Below are 19,764 nucleotides of genomic sequence, written 5' to 3' on the forward strand. Positions count from 1 at the left end.
TGCTGTTAGGATTTTAAGTCTTTAGCCAGGAATTAAGTATAGAACCTCGCCTGAAACTTTCATGCTAAGCCAAGATCCTTAAGAGAGGCTGACATGGTTCTAGTGAGCTCTCCTTGGTATCAAAAGAAATAAAAGCAAATACTTATCCAAGTTAGGTCTGTTGGACTCCTGATTAAGACCAGAAATGAGGTAACAGTCAAAGAGTACTAAATATATGAGAATGAAAGCTATTATGTATGAGAATCAGCAAGGAAAAAAACAAAAAATTTAGACCCCCAGGGACTACCAAGATTAGAATTGTGAAATACAGGAAATAAAATAGCACAAAATTGAATGAATAAGAAGAGACCATCAAAATGAAGAGGAAGATTTGAAAAATCAAAAATTATAGAATTTAAAAATACAATTTGGAAAAAACTCCATGTATTAATGATTCATCAGATTAGACAAAGATAAAGGGAACCAGTGACTTGGAACATACATTTTGAAATTTTTCCCAGAATGCAGAAAGAGAAAGAAATGAAAAATGAAGTGATGTTAGAGATATGGAGGTAAACTAAGAAAGTTTAGTTTACAAATCATCAGAATTGAAAAAGGAAAAAAATACAGAGTAGGGGAGATGAAATATTTTAAAAGATGATTGTTATGAATTTTTAAGAACTGATTGAAAATAAGAATACAGTGACACAGAAGTCACAATGTACCTCAAGTAGGCTTAATAAAAAGAAACCCATACTAGATACATGGTACTGAAACTGGACAATGCCCAAAATAAAGAGACAAAAGCACCCAGAAAGAAAGAACTGATCATCTACTAAAAGGGAAAATTAGAATAACAGCAACAGGGACTTCCCTGGTGGCACAGTGGTTAAGAATCCGCCTGCCAATGCAGGGGACATGGGTTCTAGCCCTGGTCTGGGAGGGTCCCACATACCATGGAGCAGCTAAGCCCGTGTGCCACAACTACTGAACCTACGCTCTAGAGCCCGTGAGCCACAACTACTGAGCCCGTGTGCCGCAACTACTGAAGCTTGTACGCCTTGAGCCTGTGCTCTGCAGCAAGAGAAGCCACAGCAATGAGAAGCCAGCCCACTGCAGTGAAGGATAGCCCCTGCTCGCCACAACTAGAGAAAGCCCGTGCACAGCAACAAAGACCCAACACAGCCAAAAACAAATAAATAAATAAAATTTAAAAAAAAAGAATAACAGCAACAAAGAAAGCTAGAAGAAAGTAACATAACACTTTCAACGTTTGAAAAAAAATAATTCTCAATAATTGTATATGCAACAAAAATATTTTCAAAAATTATTGGTGGGGGCTTCCCTGGTGGCGCAGTGGTTGAGAGTCCGCCTGCCAATGCAGGGGACACGGGTTCGTGCCCCAGTCTGGGAGGGTCCCACATGCCGTGGAGCGGCTGGGCCTGTGAGCCATGGCCGCTGAGCCTGCGCGTCCGGAGCCTGTGTTCCGCAGCGGGAGAGGCCACAACAGTGAGAGGCCCGCGTAACGCAAAAAAAAAAAAAAAAAAATTACTGGTGGGTGTGACGATAGAGTAATTTTGTGACATTTTAACTTACTCCGGTCCCAACCTTTCCTCCCCAGTTCAAAGGAAGCCATAAAAATGCAGCACACATTATAAGCACTGTACCAGAGGGAGCATAATAGACCTCATTAGCAAAGAATTTTAAATCAATTACTTGTTCTGATCTGTCTGGTGACTCCCTGGAAGAATGGCTTAAAAGATTTGTTTTATTTTGCCTAACCTGGAAGTGGCCTGGAGTGAAAAAGAAAAAAAAAAAAAGCTGATTTCCTGAGGACATTTGTTGAAGACATTTATAGGCTGATATCTTAGACCTCACTGCCTGAGGTGATAGACACCTCAGCTGCCTGAGGTGATAGATTAACAGTTGAGGCAAATGCTAGGCACACCAAAAAGCTTGGGAGGAGCAGCTGGGGAGTGAAATGTACACAAGGGCTTTGAAAAGCTCCGACATATTCCTGGAAATGTAAAGGGTCCTGCGCACGCTTAGCGTTGTGTTCATGCTCTGGAAAGACCTGAGAAGGCCCCAAACTCTCATCTTTTGCTGACGCTGGGATTCTATGGAAGCAGGAAGGAAATGCAAAGGTAGAGTTGAAACCTGCCTGGCTGAGTGTTCAAGGGCTGTCCAAACACACACACAGCTGCTTGAGAAATTCTGGGAGATATTTTTGGATTCAGGCATTTAAAGAAATCTCTGTCTAATCATCAGCTGACACTAACATAATGAAACAGAGACTTCAGTGACCACACATGACAAGGAATACACACTTAACAAAATTATTTTAGAAAAGTCAACTCAAGTTTCCTCAGAGGTCCAGATGTAGGAATGAGGAGGGAGACCCACGTCTTCACCTAGGATTACGTATTTCCTGAGCAATTACAGCAGGCAGATCAGGAATTGAGTGAAGGTGCTGGAAAGAGAATGGTTAAAGTGTGGACTGGGGGGGATCCATGCTTGGGGGGAAAGGAGATAAATCTGAGCAGTGGTTGAAGGACTAAGAGAAGAGAGGGATCAAAGAAGTGGAAGTTGGAAGTGAGCTTATTTTTGCCTGGGGCCAGAGAGGGACGAGTGAAGGGGAGAGAACGCACTTAGGATAGGAGATTGTGACCAGAGGGTAGATTGTTGGCATAAAGATTTACAATGTGAAGCTGATTATGGCCAGTGAGGTGATTTCCTCAAGTGAGGTAGAATTGAAGATTCTAAAGGAATCTTAGATTAAGGGATTTTTGGTCCCCCTTTAAAAGGTCAGAGAATTGTGAGGTACTGTGGTGAATGGTTTCCCACGTGGCTGATGAGGTCACCCAGAATGACAATGAGTCAGATAAGAAGATGCATGGAAATAAAACATCATATATGAGTTGCTATATGACTCATAAGGGTCAGAGGTAGGAGGACAGACTTTCGGACAATTGATGCAATTCCTCAGGTGTGTCTGAGGCATGAGTCTCCCCCACCCCACCCCCTCCTCTGCCACCATGCCTCTTGGCTTTGCCCATCCACTTGTTCTGTTCCTGAGAATAGTACCTATTAACCAGCCAGACACTGAGCCTCTCCTTTCCAGCTGTCTTCTGTTAATCTATTTAAATGTAATCTGTGCTAATTTGCACATATTAGATTTTTTCCTGGCTTTCTTCAGCCTTCATGTACTAGACAAAGCCATTGAATGAAATACTCTAATCTCTCACATCTCTTTTCCCTTTTGAAGACTATAAAGTATAGACCAATGATGTCATCAAAAGTTAATATTTGGAGTTTAGTCTTTCTTTAACTTCTTTTATTTTTCCAGCTGCCTCAGTGATTAAATTTAAGACTATCCATATGATTGTTTGCCCTCTAACATTATTTACATAGGAGTTTGAGCCCTTTTTCCCCAAGTATTGTGGTTTCTAGCAGATTCCCCTAAGCGTTGTGTCTTCGAATAATTTGTGTTGTTGTTAACTTTCATGCTGAAGACTAGACCATATTCCCATTGGAATGTGCCTGTGTCCCTCTTATGTGATTGAAGAGAATACTGCTGCATGTTTCCAAGTGATCTCTCTACCTGTCCTGCTGCTATGCAGGATTTTAGTGGTGCTTCCGTCATACTGCCAGGAAGTTCCCGCTGGTCCTAGAGTGACAGTCATAATTTAACTGAAATCTCATCATGGAGTAACAAAATCTGTGTCAGAACAGACATGGATTTTGGAAAGATTTCTACTGAGAACTATCTTGAATTGGGTGCTGCTTGGAACTCATTTCAAGGTAGTTCCATCTTAGAATTAAGAATTCAGCATTTAAGTGAATTTTAGGTGTCAGTCCTATTGTCTGTATTAATTAAAGAAAGAATCCAGTCTATAGATTTCCTAACATATGGTCATCCAGTTTTTTTTTTTTTTTTTCCCCCCGGTACACGGGCCTCTCACTGTTGTGGCCTCTCCCGTTGCGGAGCACAGGCTCCGGACGCGCAGGCTCGATGGCCATGGCTCACGGGCCCAGCCGCTCCGCGGCATGTGGGATCTTCCCGGACCGGGGCACGAACCGTGTCCCCTGCATCGGCAGGTGGACTCTCAACTACTGCGCCACCAGGGAAGCCCGGTCATCCAGTTTTGTGTGAAAATTTACTTCCATGGCAGTGAATTTTGTTGTTCTAGCCATTTTAAAAAGTGTCAAAAATCCTTGGTTTTTAGCGCATTAAATAACTTTATTGAATTAACGGAATCATTTGTTCACAAGGCACACTATATTTAAGAGGCATTGCTGTAACAATATAATGGCATATTTCTTAATTATATGATTTAGCTTTATCTAAAATTTATGCATAGTTAATACTTGCAATACTGAAATTTGATTATTGAAAAAAATTGGATTAAACAAAGGTATTAAGAATAATAATTCCAAAGGTATTTTTCTTTTCAGATTGCTATGCCATGCTATGAAGGACCATATAGTTCGTGTTGCAAATGAAGCTGAGTTTATTTTGAATAGACAGAGAGCTGAGGATGTACATAAACATGCAGAGTTCGAGGTAAGGTTTTGGGATTGAGTTAAATTCTGCTTTTCTGTTATAAGTCGATTGTCACCAATGGTAACCTTACATAAGGTTTTTTTTTTTTTTTTTTAAGAGAAAAATTTCACTGAAGTCATTTCAGTAGTTTTTAAAAGCTTTAGTAAATGTCAAATACAGGGCACTTATTTCTTTTTACCTCATTTACAACATGAAGAGACCCGTCCTGCCCTGTTTCTAACCAGTTGGTGGACTGAAGCTATTCTGACATATTCTTAAAGGCAAATACAGTTTTATAATGCAATTCCTTTAGTAATTTTTAAGCATAGTTTACACACCATTAGTTATGGGTGTAACAGTGATTATATGGAGAAACAGTTTTACCATTCAGTAATTTATTATTTAATAATGTATCTATCTTTATTTAGAGTGGCCAAAGATTATTTTAGTTCATATTTTATATTTATAATTATATTTTAATGACAAATGAAGCAATGCCATTATATATGATATAAATGTAGATCTGTATGTATCGCTCTATATATGGAAATGTAATAGTTGAAAAATCCTCATAAGTACAATTAACTATCATTTGAGTAAAGAACGAATAGCAGTCATTTCTATTTTATATGCAAAAACTAAAGGATGTTCAAGCACTATATATTACATACTAATAGTTTTTTAAGTTAAGAACATTATTCTTATATTTCTAGCATGTCAATAATTATTTGACATTATTTGTATTGTCCTAATTCAATAAAATTGGTTTCAGAAATATTGAGGTGACCTGGTGTTTGGCTTAGGTTGGACTTCAGTGGCCTTGAAAATAATATATAACTCCACCAATTTATTCTCTTGATACGACATGCGAACAAGTGTGGTGTGGCTGGAAGCCAGAGCCCACGGTTTCAGTTTTGATGAAGTTTTTATCTCAGTAAAGCAGCTCTCTTAGCCATGCAAGTTGATGTCCTAGGTCTAGTGATCTCTGACCTACCTAGGTAAAAAGCATGAGGCAGGGGGCTTCCCTGGTGGCGCAGTGGTTGAGAGTCCACCTGCCGATGCAGGGGACACGGATTTGTGCCCCGGTCCAGGAAGATCACACATGCCGCGGAGCGGCTAGGCCTGTGAGCCATGGCCGCTGAGCCTGCGCGTCCGGAGCCTGTGCTCCGCAAGGGGAGAGGCCACAACAGTGAGAGGCCCGCGTACCGCAAAAAAAAAAAAGGCATGAGGCAGAAAAATAGCTGTTGTCACTTTAAAACCCATAACCTCTGCTTCATTTGTCAGCTGAGACAGCACACACTTGTCATATGGGATTACACAACCTTATTTTGCAAAAAACAAACAAACATTTTAAACTCTGGTAAAAGTCCATTGACAATTAAGCGTTTGGCAAAATGAAGTTTTGTATCGCTTCAACTATAAATAGCATAGGATATTTATAACATTGGGTATCATGCTGTAATTTGGATGACAAGAAAAGATTGAGTTCTTTGAATATAGTATGTTTAGGTATAAGATATGTCAGAACTCTAGACAAAATAAGAATATTCAGGGCCTCCCTGGTGGCGCAGTGGTTGAGAGTCTGCCTGCCGATGCAGGGGATACGGGTTCGTGCCCCGGTCTGGGAGGATCCCATATGCCGCAGAGCGGCTGGGCCCGTGAGCCATGGCCGCTGGGCCTGCGCATCCGGAGCCTGTGCTCCGCAACGGGAGAGGCCACAACAGTGAGAGGCCCGCATACCGCAAAAAGAAAAAAAAAAAAAAAAAAAAAAGAATATTCAATTAACTTTTGACTTCTGTTAGTAAATAAGGCTTAGATTATTAACGGAATTCCCTGCAGAATCAGTTTTGAGTTGATCATATATCTACTAAGAAAATCAGGATATTTTGTGGGAATATAAGCAGATCAATATTTGTCATGTGAAAGCCTTTAAAATAGATTTTCAAGCAGCTAGATATTAGTTACAAGCTCTAACATATATTTAACCAAGGTGATGTTAAGCTAAAGGCGCTGTTTCTTGACCTTTTTTCTTTGTTGCTCCCTGCAAGGAAAATTTTTAAATAGTTGTCATCCTAATCAGCCCCCACCTTGATTTATTGTATTATCATCAATATGCTGCATATCTATTTGTGTACCGTATATGCATCTGTGCTTTATACATTAAAAGAGTAAGTTTTTTTTCACACAACCCTAATACCAGTTTTTACCCCCTCGGGGATGAATGAGATCACTCCTGTTGATGATGCATGGCTAAGGGAGGTATAGAGGCTATGAAGGGGATATGAAGACTCAAGGTTTTTAGATTGTGTACACATAAAATAAACTACTAATGTAAACCTAATTTGGAGAGTATTGTCATTGTTACTTAACGAATGTGCATTGTTTTTTAACCCAGATGTTTCTATTTGTTCTTTTTAGGTTAAAGCTGTATTAGTAAATGCATTGATTGTGTGTATGTTTGTGCGTGTGTAGTTTACCAAATTTATATCACTTTTAAATTGTAAAAGATTTTGTAAAAGTCATAACATTTTATACTAGGACTTTTTGAGGAATTTCTATATCTCTCATATAGGCCTGTAATTAAGAGAAAAAAAATGTATTTAATTTGAGATGGGTACTTCACAGTTAATTTTTTTTCGTTAACCACTGTAATTGTTAAGGAAGAAAAATGAAAATTTAATTTTACTCTCCAAAGAGCTAATGAAATATTAACCTCATTATGGAGCAGATCATTGTACTAATTGGTGATTCCCTGTACAAAAAGATAAATTGGAAAATGAATTAATCCTTCTTAGGTTACTGTAGGGTTATTTCTCTGGAAGAGATGACTTGTGGTAGTAGTCTGTATAGATAGTTGAAAGGAATATGTTCAGATACCTTACATGAAAGATTTTTACTTTGTAATGATGAATGTGAACTCATTATATGTATATTTTTAGACGTACAGAACTTTTTTGTAGTTATATGACTTGTATTACATACATGATAACATTAAAATCTGCAGTCACTCTACCCTATACAAAAATTATTATACAAAACAGATCAAACTTATGGTTAAAGAGACGTTCATCTTCATATTCATGTTTGTATTGAGCCTTTTTGATACACAATGAGATTGATTACCTGTGTTGCTAATACCAATGAACTTGAATACAGATAGCTGACAGGACAACTGATTATTAGGGAAGATAAGATTAAGGTAGTAGTTATCATGAGAAACTTTGAATACATTAGACTCTAGAGCTAGGAGACACTGTAGAGAAAACCTTGTTTTAGCCCTTCATTTTACAAATGTAAAACTGAATACAGTGAAAAAAACAGAATTCGTATAAAGTGTGAAATTAAATCCAGGTCTAAATTCCTAAACTACTGCTTTGTCTTCTACACCACATTGCCATTTACAAAATGGAACACTATATATTAAGTGGCAAGTTTTTGATCTATATATAATTATCAGGAACATAACTCTTATTTTAAGTGAGATATATACTATATAGGTTAAAATAATAAGTAGGTTTACATTTTTAATAAATCATTTTGTTTTTAAAATGCTTATTTTTGGAATATGTTAAAATCAGAATTTCAGAATTGGAAGGAACCTTAAAAGTCATTAATTACTTGATTATATTACTTAATAATATTCAAATTACTCTACATATACTTTATGTATAAACACAAAGAAAGAACATATTTTTACCAGTTTGAAAGGTGATTATATATGTGTGTGTGTGTGTGTATATCTATATTTTAGAATAAACTTTCAAAAGATTACATTATCTGAGTTTTTAAAATATCATTTCTTTCTTACACATGGTAGAGGTTTATTATCATGCACTGTTTGTATTTCTTTGTAGTCGCAGTGTGCCCAATACGCTGCTGATAGAAGAGAGGAAGAAAAGATGTGTGACCATCTCATTAGTGCTGCGAAACATAGGGACCACGTGACTGCAAATCAGCTGAAACAGAAGATCCTTAACATTCTCACAAATAAGCATGGTGCTTGGGGAGCAGTTTCTCATAGGTGAGTTATAAAAAACTAGAAGTAAATAGTAACTCATAGGTTAATTATAGTAGTTATAAGTAAAAGAAAACTATAAACTTAAAAATTCCTTACAAAATATGATTTTAAAGTGTAAAAAATGGCTTAATTTTTCTCCTGAAATCTTCAGTAATGACTCTTGAGAATGGTTTAAAAGAAAATCTAAACTTTTAAAAGTAATCTAATGGAAATTTTTTCTAACTCATAATATAACATAATACAAAATTTGTTTAGGCAAGTATTTTAGACTACCATCTCTCATATATAACATGGGTGTTAGTTATAAGAAGTGACTTGTTTTTAATCTTTCAGAGTCAGCTCTTCAAATTGTTAAATTGTTAAATTTATATCATTCTTAATTTTTTTATGCACAAGTAATAATAATATAAGCATTCACTATGGAGAAGTAATACATTCTTTAAAAATTTTTTCTTCTATATTTCTCTATGCAGTCTTTCTTAGGAAAGGTTTCATCTCAAATTAGGGTATTTATGATATTATAATAGAAAAACCAAAATTGGTTGTTTTTGCATTACAATTGTTTTTCTTCCTAAAGTTTTGTGAGCATAAAATTGTTTTGTTTTGTTTTGTTGTCCTCTGCACAATGCCTTCTAGAAAAATAGTAGTGAAGCAGGTCACTATATTTTGATTGCTAATGTTCTTCATTTATGTGTCTTCATTTTATCTTATCTCATTGACTGTTTTTATTAAGTCTCTGTCTGGCAGAGTTTAGGGATTGGGTAAATGTGGACGAGACACTAAGAAAAACTCTGGTAGAAGTGATTCTGTTAGTTACAGAAGAACATCTAGAATATGGCCAGGATTTTATTTGACAGACTGTCCTGGGGTCTCAAGTATAAGATAGATTTAAGAAAACTTTATTATTTGAATTTAAAGTAAAATTATAATGTCTTTAAAAATAGTTAACACTCTCCTTAAAAAACTAAAAATAGAACTACCCTATGACCCAGAAATCCCACTACTGGGCATATATCCAGAGAAAAGCATAATTCAAAAAGAGTCATGTACCACAATGTTCACTGCAGCACTCCTGACAATAGCCAGGACATGGAAGCAACCTATGTGTCCAATGACAGATGAAGAAACGAAATTGAGTTATTTGTAGTGAGGTGGACGGACCTAGAGTCTGTCATACAGAGTGAAGTAAGTCAGAAAGAGAAAAACAAATACCGTATGCTAACACATACATATGGAATCTTAAAAAAAAAAACGTTCTCAAGAACCTAGGGACAGGACAGGAATAAAGATGCAGACGTAGAGAATAGACTTCAGGACATGGAGAGAGGGAATGGTAAGCTGGGACGAAGTGAGAGAGTGACATGGACATATATACACTACCAAATGTAAAATAGATAGCTGTTGGGAAGCTACTGTGTAGCACAGGGAGATCAGCTCCGTGCTTTGTGATCACCTAGAGGGGTGGGATAGGGAGGGTGGGAGGGAGGGAGACGCAAGCGGGAGGAGATATGAGGTATATGTATATGTATAGCTGATTCACTTTGTGATACAGCAGAAACTAACACACCATTGTAAAGCAATTATACTCCAATAAAGATATTAAAAAATATAGTGAACAGTCAATATTTGTTTCTTATAATAATAGCAATACCACCACATCTAACATTTATTAAATATTTATTGTGTGCTAGGCACCATACTAAGAACATTACATGGGTTATTTTGTTTAACATTCAGAACATCTCTATTAAGGTTGATACTGAAATTTTTTTTCATATTACAATGAAGAAATTGAAGATTTCAGAGGTTAAGTGAAACTTAGTATCACACAGCTTGTACAAATAGAAGCAGAGTGTGTCAATCAGGGTTCTCCAGAGAAACAGAAAAGAACCAATAGGATATATGTAAGACATAGATATAGATAAGATATAGTTATGGATATGAATATGGATATGGGTATAGATATATATAGATTTATTTTAAAGAATTGGCTCACATGCTTATGGAACCTGGCAAGTCTGAAATCTGTAGGGTGGGCTGGCAGGCTGGAAGCGTAGGTGGGATTTCTGTCTTGGGGCAGAAATTCTTCTCCAAGAAGCCTCAGTCTTTTCTCTGAAGACCTTCAACTGATTAGATGAGCCACACCCACATTATTGAGAATAATATCCTTTACTTAAAGTCAACTGATTATAGATGTTAATCACATCTACAAAATACCTTCACAGCAACATCTAGTCTAGTATTTGATGAAACAGCTGAGCACATAGCCTAGCCAAGTTGACGCAGAATTTAACCTTAAGACAGTACAATAGCACGAGCATTTTGCCCTAGCTATAGACCTTGTCTCTCTTTTTGTGTCATCCGAATTGGATTTATCTACTCAGTTATATATAGTGAGGACTATAACATTATATTGCTAATAATTCAACTGGTATAATGCAGGATATTGCCTTAAATGTATAAAGCTGTACATGGTTTGGTTTTAATATTTCACCAGATAATTAAAATACAGCTAAAGGACAGAGACTTCCGTAGTGACAGTCATGTGGTAACGTGTCGAATGCATCCTCTGCTCAGCTTTCCCTTAATGGTAGCTCATTAGGTAGACGGGAAGACTGGCAACAGGACCCCTCAGAAGAACAGGTATCCTTTGTCCTTTTCTGCACATTAACTCCCAGTGCTGATTAACTGAAAAACACACAATCTGTCTATTATCATCCTTTACTAAGTGGGACACTGAACTCTAATCTTTCTTAGTATTTGATTAATTAATAAGGCTCAGTTGTTGGACTGCTTCTCCTTTTTGTCTTATTCACTCTCTAGGCAATTTTATCTAGTCTCATGGCTTAAAAAAATACCAATATGTCAGTAACTCCCAAATTCTCCAGATCTCTCTCCCTTATCTCCAGACATGTATATCTTCCTACTTGGTATCTTCCACTCGGATATCTAGTTATCATCTCACACTAACGATGATAGAACTGAGCTCCTGAGATTTTCTCCCAAACCAGTTCCTCTTGCAGTCATCTCCTTCTTAGACATGGGGAACCCCAGGCTTGCAGTTGCCCAGGCCATAATTGTTGCTCTTATCCTTAACTACTCTTCACACATCCCATATTGAGCCCTTCAGCAAATCTTACTGATTCTGCCATTTAAAAAATCCAGCATTTGACGGCTTTTCATCATTATCTTTGATATCGCCTTGATCCACGACACCGTCATTTCTCACTTGACTTACTGCAGCATTACTTTCAGCAGTCTTCCTGCTTCTCCCCTTGTCCTCCTAAAGTCCATTCTCAGCATAGCGGTGTGGGTGACCCTTACTGAAATGTAAAACCCTTTGCTCCTCTGCTCAGGAACCTCCAGAATTATACTGTGCAAGAAGGTAACCACTAGTCAGATGTGGCTATACAAATTTAATTAATTAAAAAAGTAACTTAATTAAAAATTTAGTGCCGTACCTGCACTAACCACATCCAAGTACTCAACAGCTGCATGTGTCTCGTGGTTCCCATATTAGACACCACAGAACATTTCTATCATTGCACAAAATTCTGTTGGACAGTGCTGCTCCAGAGACTTCCCATGTCACTGAAAGAAAAAACCTACAAGGACAGAGAAATGTAGAATGGTCAGAGAAGCCCATTCTGATGAGGAACCATTTGAACAAAGAGCTGTCTGAGCATTTCAAGCAGAGAGAACAGCATACAAAAGAAGGAAGTGCTTGGCCTGTTCATAAAATAGTCAGAGGCCAGTATGGCTGCAATGGAGCGAGCCAGGGGGAGGGAAGGTACTGTCATCTGGCCTCCGTTAGCTTTTTGACCTGCTTCTCCTATTACTTTCCCCTTGTACTTTTTGTTCCAGTCACTGTAGCTTCCTGCTGTTCTTCAAGTTTGCAGCATATGCTTGCTCTGTTTGGAATGCTTTCTTACAAAAAACCCATGTGGCTAGCTCTCCCGCTTTGTTCCAGCTTTAATTCAAATGTACTTTCTCAAAAAAGTCTTCTGTAGCCACCCTGTCTAAAATTCTACATCTTCCTCCAAATATTTAGTACTACATTCCTCTGCTTTATTTTTCTTTTCAAAATTTTATTATTAACATACCGTATATTTTACTTATTTAGCAGTTGCATTGTTTTGTTTACCACTAGAATGCAAGCTCTGTAATGGAAGGGATTTTTATCTCTTCTGTCCACAGTGTTATCCCTAGCACCTAGAATAATGCCTGATGCACAGCAGGTGATAAATAAATGTTTGTTGAATAAATTAATAAATGAATGCTTGGTATATATCCTTTGATACAGTGATACTACTGGTAATGGAATGGAAAAACAACTTAGTCTATTGTCTATGACACTTTTATATTTTAAATGAAATAATTTTATTAAATGACAAAAAGTACTTACCCCTGCATGAAATGACAGCTCAAGCTCATCTAGAAAACAGGATGAACAGTTTCTACTTCATTGGGTTATTTTAATGGTAAAATAAAACGTTATGTGCAAAATGCTTAGCACAACGTATGGCACATAGTAGATGTCTCGTATTTGTTAGTCACATTTTTTTTTTCTTTTTGTGGTACGTGGGCCTCTCACTGTTGTGGCCTCTCCCGTTGTGGAGTACAGGCTCCGGACGCGCAGGCTCAGTGGCCATGGCTCACGGGCCCAGCCGCTCCACGGCATGTGGGATCTTCCCAGACCAGGGCACGAACCCGTGTCCCCTGCATCGGCAGGCGGACTCTCAACCACTGTGCCACCAGGGAAGCCCTGTTAGTCACTTTTTATGTTGGACAGCTCTTTACAAAGAGCCTTTTCTTAAAAGACTTAATTTTTTAAGAGTAGCTTTAGGATTAAAACAAAATTGAGTGAAAGGTACAGAGATTTCCCATATACTCCCTCCCCCACACCTGCGGAGTTTCCCCCCATCAATGTCTCCCACCGGAATGGTTCGTTAGGGATGAATCATAATCACCCAAAAGTGTAATCACCCAAAGTTCATAGTCTGTCTTAAGGTTCACTCTTGGTTTTGTATATTCTATGGGTTTAGACAAATGTGTGATGACATATATCCATCATTATAACATCATACAGGGTAGTTTCACTGCCCTAAAAATCCCCTTTTCTCTGCTCTTTCCTCTCACCCCATCCCTGGCAATCACTGATCTTTTTATTGTCTCCATAGTTTTGCCTTTGCCAGAATGTCATATAGTTTGAATCATATAGTATGTATCCTCTTCAGATTAGTTTCTTTCATGTAGTCATGTGCAAGTTTTTTCATGGCTTGATAGCTCATTTCTTTTAGTGCTGCATAATATGCTAGTGTCTGGATGTATCACCGTTTATTTATCCATTCACTTACTGAGGGGCTTCTTGGTTGCTTCCACATTTTGGCAGTAATGAACAAAGCTGCTGTAAACATCCATATGCAGGTTTCTTTGTGGACATAAGTTTTCAACTCCTTTGGGTAGATACCAAGGAGCGCAACTGCTGGCTTATATGGTAAGAGTATGTTTATTTTATGAGAAACCACCGAACTGTCTTCAAGGTGGCTGCAAGGTTTTGCATTCCCACCAGCAATGAATGAGAGTTCCTGTTGTTCCACATCCTCACCAGCATTTGCTGTTATTGGGGTTCCAGATTTTGGGCATTCTCATAGGTGTGTTGGGGTATCTAGTTGTTTTAATTTACATTTCCCATAATGTGGAATATATTTCCTATGCTTATATCATCTGTATATCTTCTTTGGTAAGGTGTCTGTTAAGGTCTTTGGTCCATTTTTTAACCCGGTTGGTTGTTTTCTTATTGTTGAGTTTTAAGTTTTCTTTAATAGTCCTTTATGTCAGCAGTCCCCAACCTTTGTGGCACCAGGGACCAGTGTCGTGAAAGACAATTTTTCCATGGAACCGGGGGAAGTGGGGGGATGGTTCAGGCGGTAATGCGAGCGACGGGGAGCTGCAGATGAAGCTTTCTCGCTTGCCCACCGCTCACCTCCTGCTGTGCGGCCCCGTTCCTAACAGGCCACGGACCAATACTGGTCCACAGCCTGGGGGTTGGGGACCCCTGCTTTATGTCATGCGTCTTTTGCACATATTTTCTCCCAAACTGTGACGTGTCTCTTCATTCTCTTTACAGTGTCTTTTGTAGAGCAGAAGCTTTTAATTTTAATGCAGTCCAGCTTATCTGTTCTTTCTTTCATGGATTATATCTTCAGTGTTCTAGATTTTCTCCTATGTTATCTCTAGGAGTTGCATTTTACATTTAGCTCAGTGATTCATTTTGAGTTAAGTTTTGTGAAGGGTGTAACATCTGTGTCTCAATTTATTTTTTTGCACGTGGATGTCCAGTCGTTCCAAAACCATTTGTTTAAAAGACTGTCTTTGCTCCGTTGTATTGCCTTTGCTCCTTTGTCAAAGATCAGTTAACTATATTTATAGGAGTCTATTTCTGGGCTCTCTGTTCTGTTCCATTGACCTATTTGTCTGTTCTTTCACCCATACCGCATTGTCCTGGTTACTGTAGCTTTATAGTAGTTCTTGAAGTCAAGCAGCATTAGTCCTCCAGCTTTGTTCTTCTCCTTACAAAGAGTCTTTTAAAGTAGTTTCCCATGCCACTTAGTCACCCTCTAACTTGAAATATACAGTTATAATTTATTTATTTTATTCATTTAATGAGCAGATAGCTCTTCAGCTCCTATTTGTGCTAGCATAGTGTTCCCTGCCCTAACATAACTAAATTATAGGCTAGTAGAAGTGGCTGATGCTAACCAAATAATTATAGAAATAAAAGATGTTAATAACAAACTTTGGCAAATGCTAGGAAAGAAAATATAGGGTACTGTGAAAGAGAGAGTATAGCAGAGGATCTTTATTTTAGATTAGGGATTCAGGGAAGACTTTCGAAGAAGGTCGGTTTAAGCTAAGTGCTGAAGGGATGAGAAGGGGATCGTCAGCAAAGGGTAGGGTGTAGAACGTTAAGGAGAGAAATATTACAAAGACTCAGAGTGTAGAAATAATAAAATGAACAGAAAGGGGGCTACTATGCCTAGAGCTTAGTGAGCGATGGGGATAGTGGCTTGAGATGAGGCTGGAGAGGAACATATGAGCCAGGTGATTTAAAGCCTTGTAGATCATGTTAAGGATTTGTGACTTTATCCTAAGTGGCATGGAACACAGTGAAGGGTTTTGAGTGGAAGAGTAACATGATCTGATTTATGTTTAAAAAGATTAGTCTGGCTGCTTTATGAAGACATATGCTGGAAGAAATAGGAAAGTACGGTCACCTAGTTTATAGCTGAGTTCACATGTCACCCTTGCTATGGCATTTCCTGGGTTCTCTAACTTTCCTAAGCCTGCCTCCTCACATTTTGTTGTTATTATCTGTATTGCAATTATCTATAATATATCACTTAATATTTTATAGCAATGTGAATGTGCCTGTCTCTTCCAATAGACTTGTAGCTTCCTAAGTGGATGGATTGAATAGTACTTATATTTACAGCCTTGTTCTTAAATATATGTTAAATCTGAAGGAATTTCATCTCTGTCATGTTCTACTTCCTGTTTTACAAAAAAATGCTTAATTTTAAAATATAATTCTTTTTAATTTTATCTTTTGACTCAGTGATGCTGCTGGCTCTAACATATTTTAGCTTTTGAATTAATATAATGTTATTGATCTATATTTCTTCTCTGAGGAAAAACTAGAGTTGGATAGCTTTTTAAAAATGCATATTCAAGAATTAATTCTGTTACATAATACTTAGTATTTACAAACAGTTTTCCCTTATCTATTTTATGTTTTTGGATCATACTTCCTATGTCTTAAACTACATAATGCAAATTTTAAAATGGGCAAAGGACCTGAATAGACATTTTTCCAAAGAAGATATACAAATGGTTAACAGGTACATGAAAATGTGCTCAGCATCACTAATCATTAGGGAAATGCAAATCAAAGCCACAATGATGTATCACCTCACATCTGTCTGAATGGACATCATCAGAATGATAAGAGATAACAAATGCTGGAGAGGACAGGTAGAAAAGAGAAACCTTGTGCAATGCTGGTGGCAATGTAAATTGGTGCAGTCACTATGGAAAATGCTATGGAGGTTGCTTAAAAAATTAAAAATAGAACTATCGTATGATCCAGCAATTCCACTTCTGGGAATATATCTGGAGGAAACAAAAATACTATGTTGAAGAGATATTTGTACCACCATGTTCATAGCAGTACTATTTACAATTGTCAAGACGTGGAAACAACCTAAGTGTCCATCAATGGATGAATGGACAAAGAAGTTGTGGTATACACATATACAATGGACTATTATTCAGACATTAAAAAACAAGGAAATCCTGCCATTTGCAATAATGTGGATGGACCTAATATTATGCTGAGTGAAATAAGTCAGACAGCGAAACACAAATACTGTTTGATCTCATTTGTATGTGGACCCAGGAAAAAAAAGAAAAAAACAAATTCATAGAGAAAGAGATCAGACTTGTGGTTACCAGAAACAGGGTTTGAGGGCAGAGGGAATTGGATGGAGGCAGTCAAAAAGTACAAACTTCCAGTTATAAGATAAATAAGTACTAGGAATGTAATGTACAATATGATGACTATGTTAAGACTGCTGCATGGTATATGGGACAGTTACGAGAGGAGATCCTAGGAGCTCTTGTCACAAGGAAAAGAAAAACATTTTTTTCCATTTTCTTTTCTTTGCTTTTTGTATCTAAGATGATGGATGTTAACTCATTGTGGTACCATTTCATAATATATGTAAGTCAAATAATTATGCCATACACCTTGAACTTACACAGTGCTGTTTGTCAGTTATTGATATATCTCAATAAAACTGGGGGGAAAACTTCATAAGCCACAACAACTTAAATTAAAATCAGGAGATTGTCAGGACTTCCCTGTTGGTCCAGTGGTTAAGACTCTGCGCTTCCATCGCAGGGGGCATGGGTTCGATCCCTGGTTGGGGACTAAGATCCCACACACCTTGCGACTCAGCCAAAAAGATTAAAAAAAAAAAAAAATGAGGATGTACTAGACCTTTGAGTAAAGTAATACCCACACAACACACGCGCACATACACACGGTCGCAATTTTTAGTGTGCATTTTCATATAAGTATTACTATTGAGATTTTGTTTTCGTTAGGATGTTGGTAGAAACTCACATTTATTTAGTGCAGCTATGTATCGGCAATAACTTTGCTGATACTTCGCATCTAATGCGTTATTTTCATTCTAACAACACTGTAAGGTAAATATTATTTTTCCCATTTTGCAGCTAAGAAATGTGAGTCTCAAAGAGAAGTTGAATAGCTTTCCCAGTGTTACATAGCTAAATAGTAGGGACAGGATTTGAATCTAGATCTGTCTAACCCTAAAGCCCATGGTCATTCCAATGATGAAATTAATTACTAGTTATTGTATTCGTTATAAATATTATCAATTGGAATAATGAAATAAAGAGAACTAATACAACTGATACATATAAGTGAATTAAGTTTTACTAGATGTATTTTTTTAATTATACAGTTTTAAAAATCCTTATGTATATGTACTAAATGTACTGTTCTCTAATAAAGATTATGAAGTACTCAGAAGGGAAAAAAAGAAAAATTTTCCAACAATTTTCAAGTAGTTTATAAAGTGTCAAGATTTAAATTAGGAATGTGCTCTATAGTCAATGAAAGTTGTTGTTACAAGTTGTGTTGCCAAGATATTAGTAGGTACTGGGTTAGACTAAACAGTCTACTAATTGTGAGCTCGTTAACACTGTGAGATCTTAGACATGGCCAAAATATATATTTCCAATCCCCAACAAATTTCATCTCTCCTATGTCAGCAGTACACCTATATGCTTTCTTCTTCCAAGCACTGAAAATGGTTAGAATATGGATTCTTCCAGGGTTGTATATTGCTGGGTAGTTTCATCAAGGCAAAGGAGCAAGAATATTAAGATACAAGTAAGAAAATAGTTGAAGTGATAGAGTGGTAAGTGATAGACAATCTACGATAGTTAAGGAAGAGAAGTAACGAAAGAAGGGGATTGAAACACAGAAAATAATGGAGTCAAGAAAACAAGAGTTGATGAACTGAAAGGATGGGAAGCTCTAGGATGTTTGAATTTAAGATTTATGAAATAACATCAATACAAGGTTAACAAATCTAGAATGTGGTCATGAAAATAGTCAAGTGGAGTCAAGTTGAAAATTATAGTAATGAGGAGATCAGTAAACTGAAAGGTTGTAATCTTGCATGTGACACTTATGTTGAATTACCCAAGATAATTCCAGTATTTGGGATGGAAAGGAAGATTGTGAGCATCTTCTAAGTCTTCAGTAAATAAAAGGAAAAGCCTGGGAGGCTGATAGAGTACTCCAAATGGGGAAAGGACCAAGGTGCTTAAAGGAGTCTCAAAGTTCATTTTCCCTTAAATAAAATATATATATATATATATATATATATATATATGTGTGTGTGTGTGTGTGTGTGTGTGTATAATACATATATATATATATGTATATATATATATATATATATATATATATAGAGAGAGAGAGAGAGAGAGAGAGAGAGAGAGAGAGAGAGAGAGAGAATGATGGCAAAACTTTAACAGCCTGTCAGATCATTTTCCCTGATAGAATTCTAATGCAGATCATAAATGTAAGTACAATGAATTGAAAAGACTAGATGATTTTAGATCAGTAGGGATTGTATGGGTCAGGACCAGAAATGCCTGTTATTTGGATGCGAAGGTGATCAAGCTGAAACCTATATGACCCAATTGATTACCAATATCATTCTGCTGCTGTTTTTCCTAAAATATATAGATTTTTTAAAAAATTAGTATGATTATTTTAGTAAGTCTCTTCAAAGTTAAGACACTGTAAAATGCTTAATATAGCAGTAGAATGATATAAAATACACAAATGATAATAATGAAGAAAATCAATAAGCAAATATAAAGTAACAAATCTCACAAAAATTAGACTACTTTCTCAGGCATGGAAGTCATTATTTTTAAAATAAAAATTAGTGTTTTGAATCTCCACAGTAACAAAACTTCTCCTTGGCTAATAAATGGCATAAAGTTTAAAATTTTTGACCATTTGCAGCAAGTGCCTAGAGTTAAAGTGAGATTATCACAGTCTCTCAGTCCTTTATTTGGCTGCTAATTAAAATATCCATATACCAAACTGTAGAAA

The 19,764-nt window shown here is 37.0% G+C and overlaps 1 protein-coding gene across 4 annotated transcripts in view; it reads left to right on the plus strand.

Moving 5' to 3' along the window:
* NBEA (neurobeachin) overlaps nucleotides 1–19,764 on the plus strand; it is a 612,123-nt gene that overhangs the window by 296,529 nt on the left and 295,830 nt on the right. For all 4 annotated transcript variants that reach the window (XM_082602053.1, XM_082602054.1, XM_082602055.1 and 1 more), the window contains 2 exons: nucleotides 4,435–4,543; nucleotides 8,377–8,543. In XM_082602053.1, coding sequence (XP_082458179.1) covers nucleotides 4,435–4,543; nucleotides 8,377–8,543 — 276 coding nt within the window. The remainder of the gene's footprint in view (nucleotides 1–4,434; nucleotides 4,544–8,376; nucleotides 8,544–19,764) is intronic.

This window comes from Mesoplodon mirus (assembly GCF_964341445.2).
Source record: "Mesoplodon mirus genome assembly, chromosome: 17".
NCBI lineage: Eukaryota > Metazoa > Chordata > Mammalia > Artiodactyla > Ziphiidae > Mesoplodon > Mesoplodon mirus.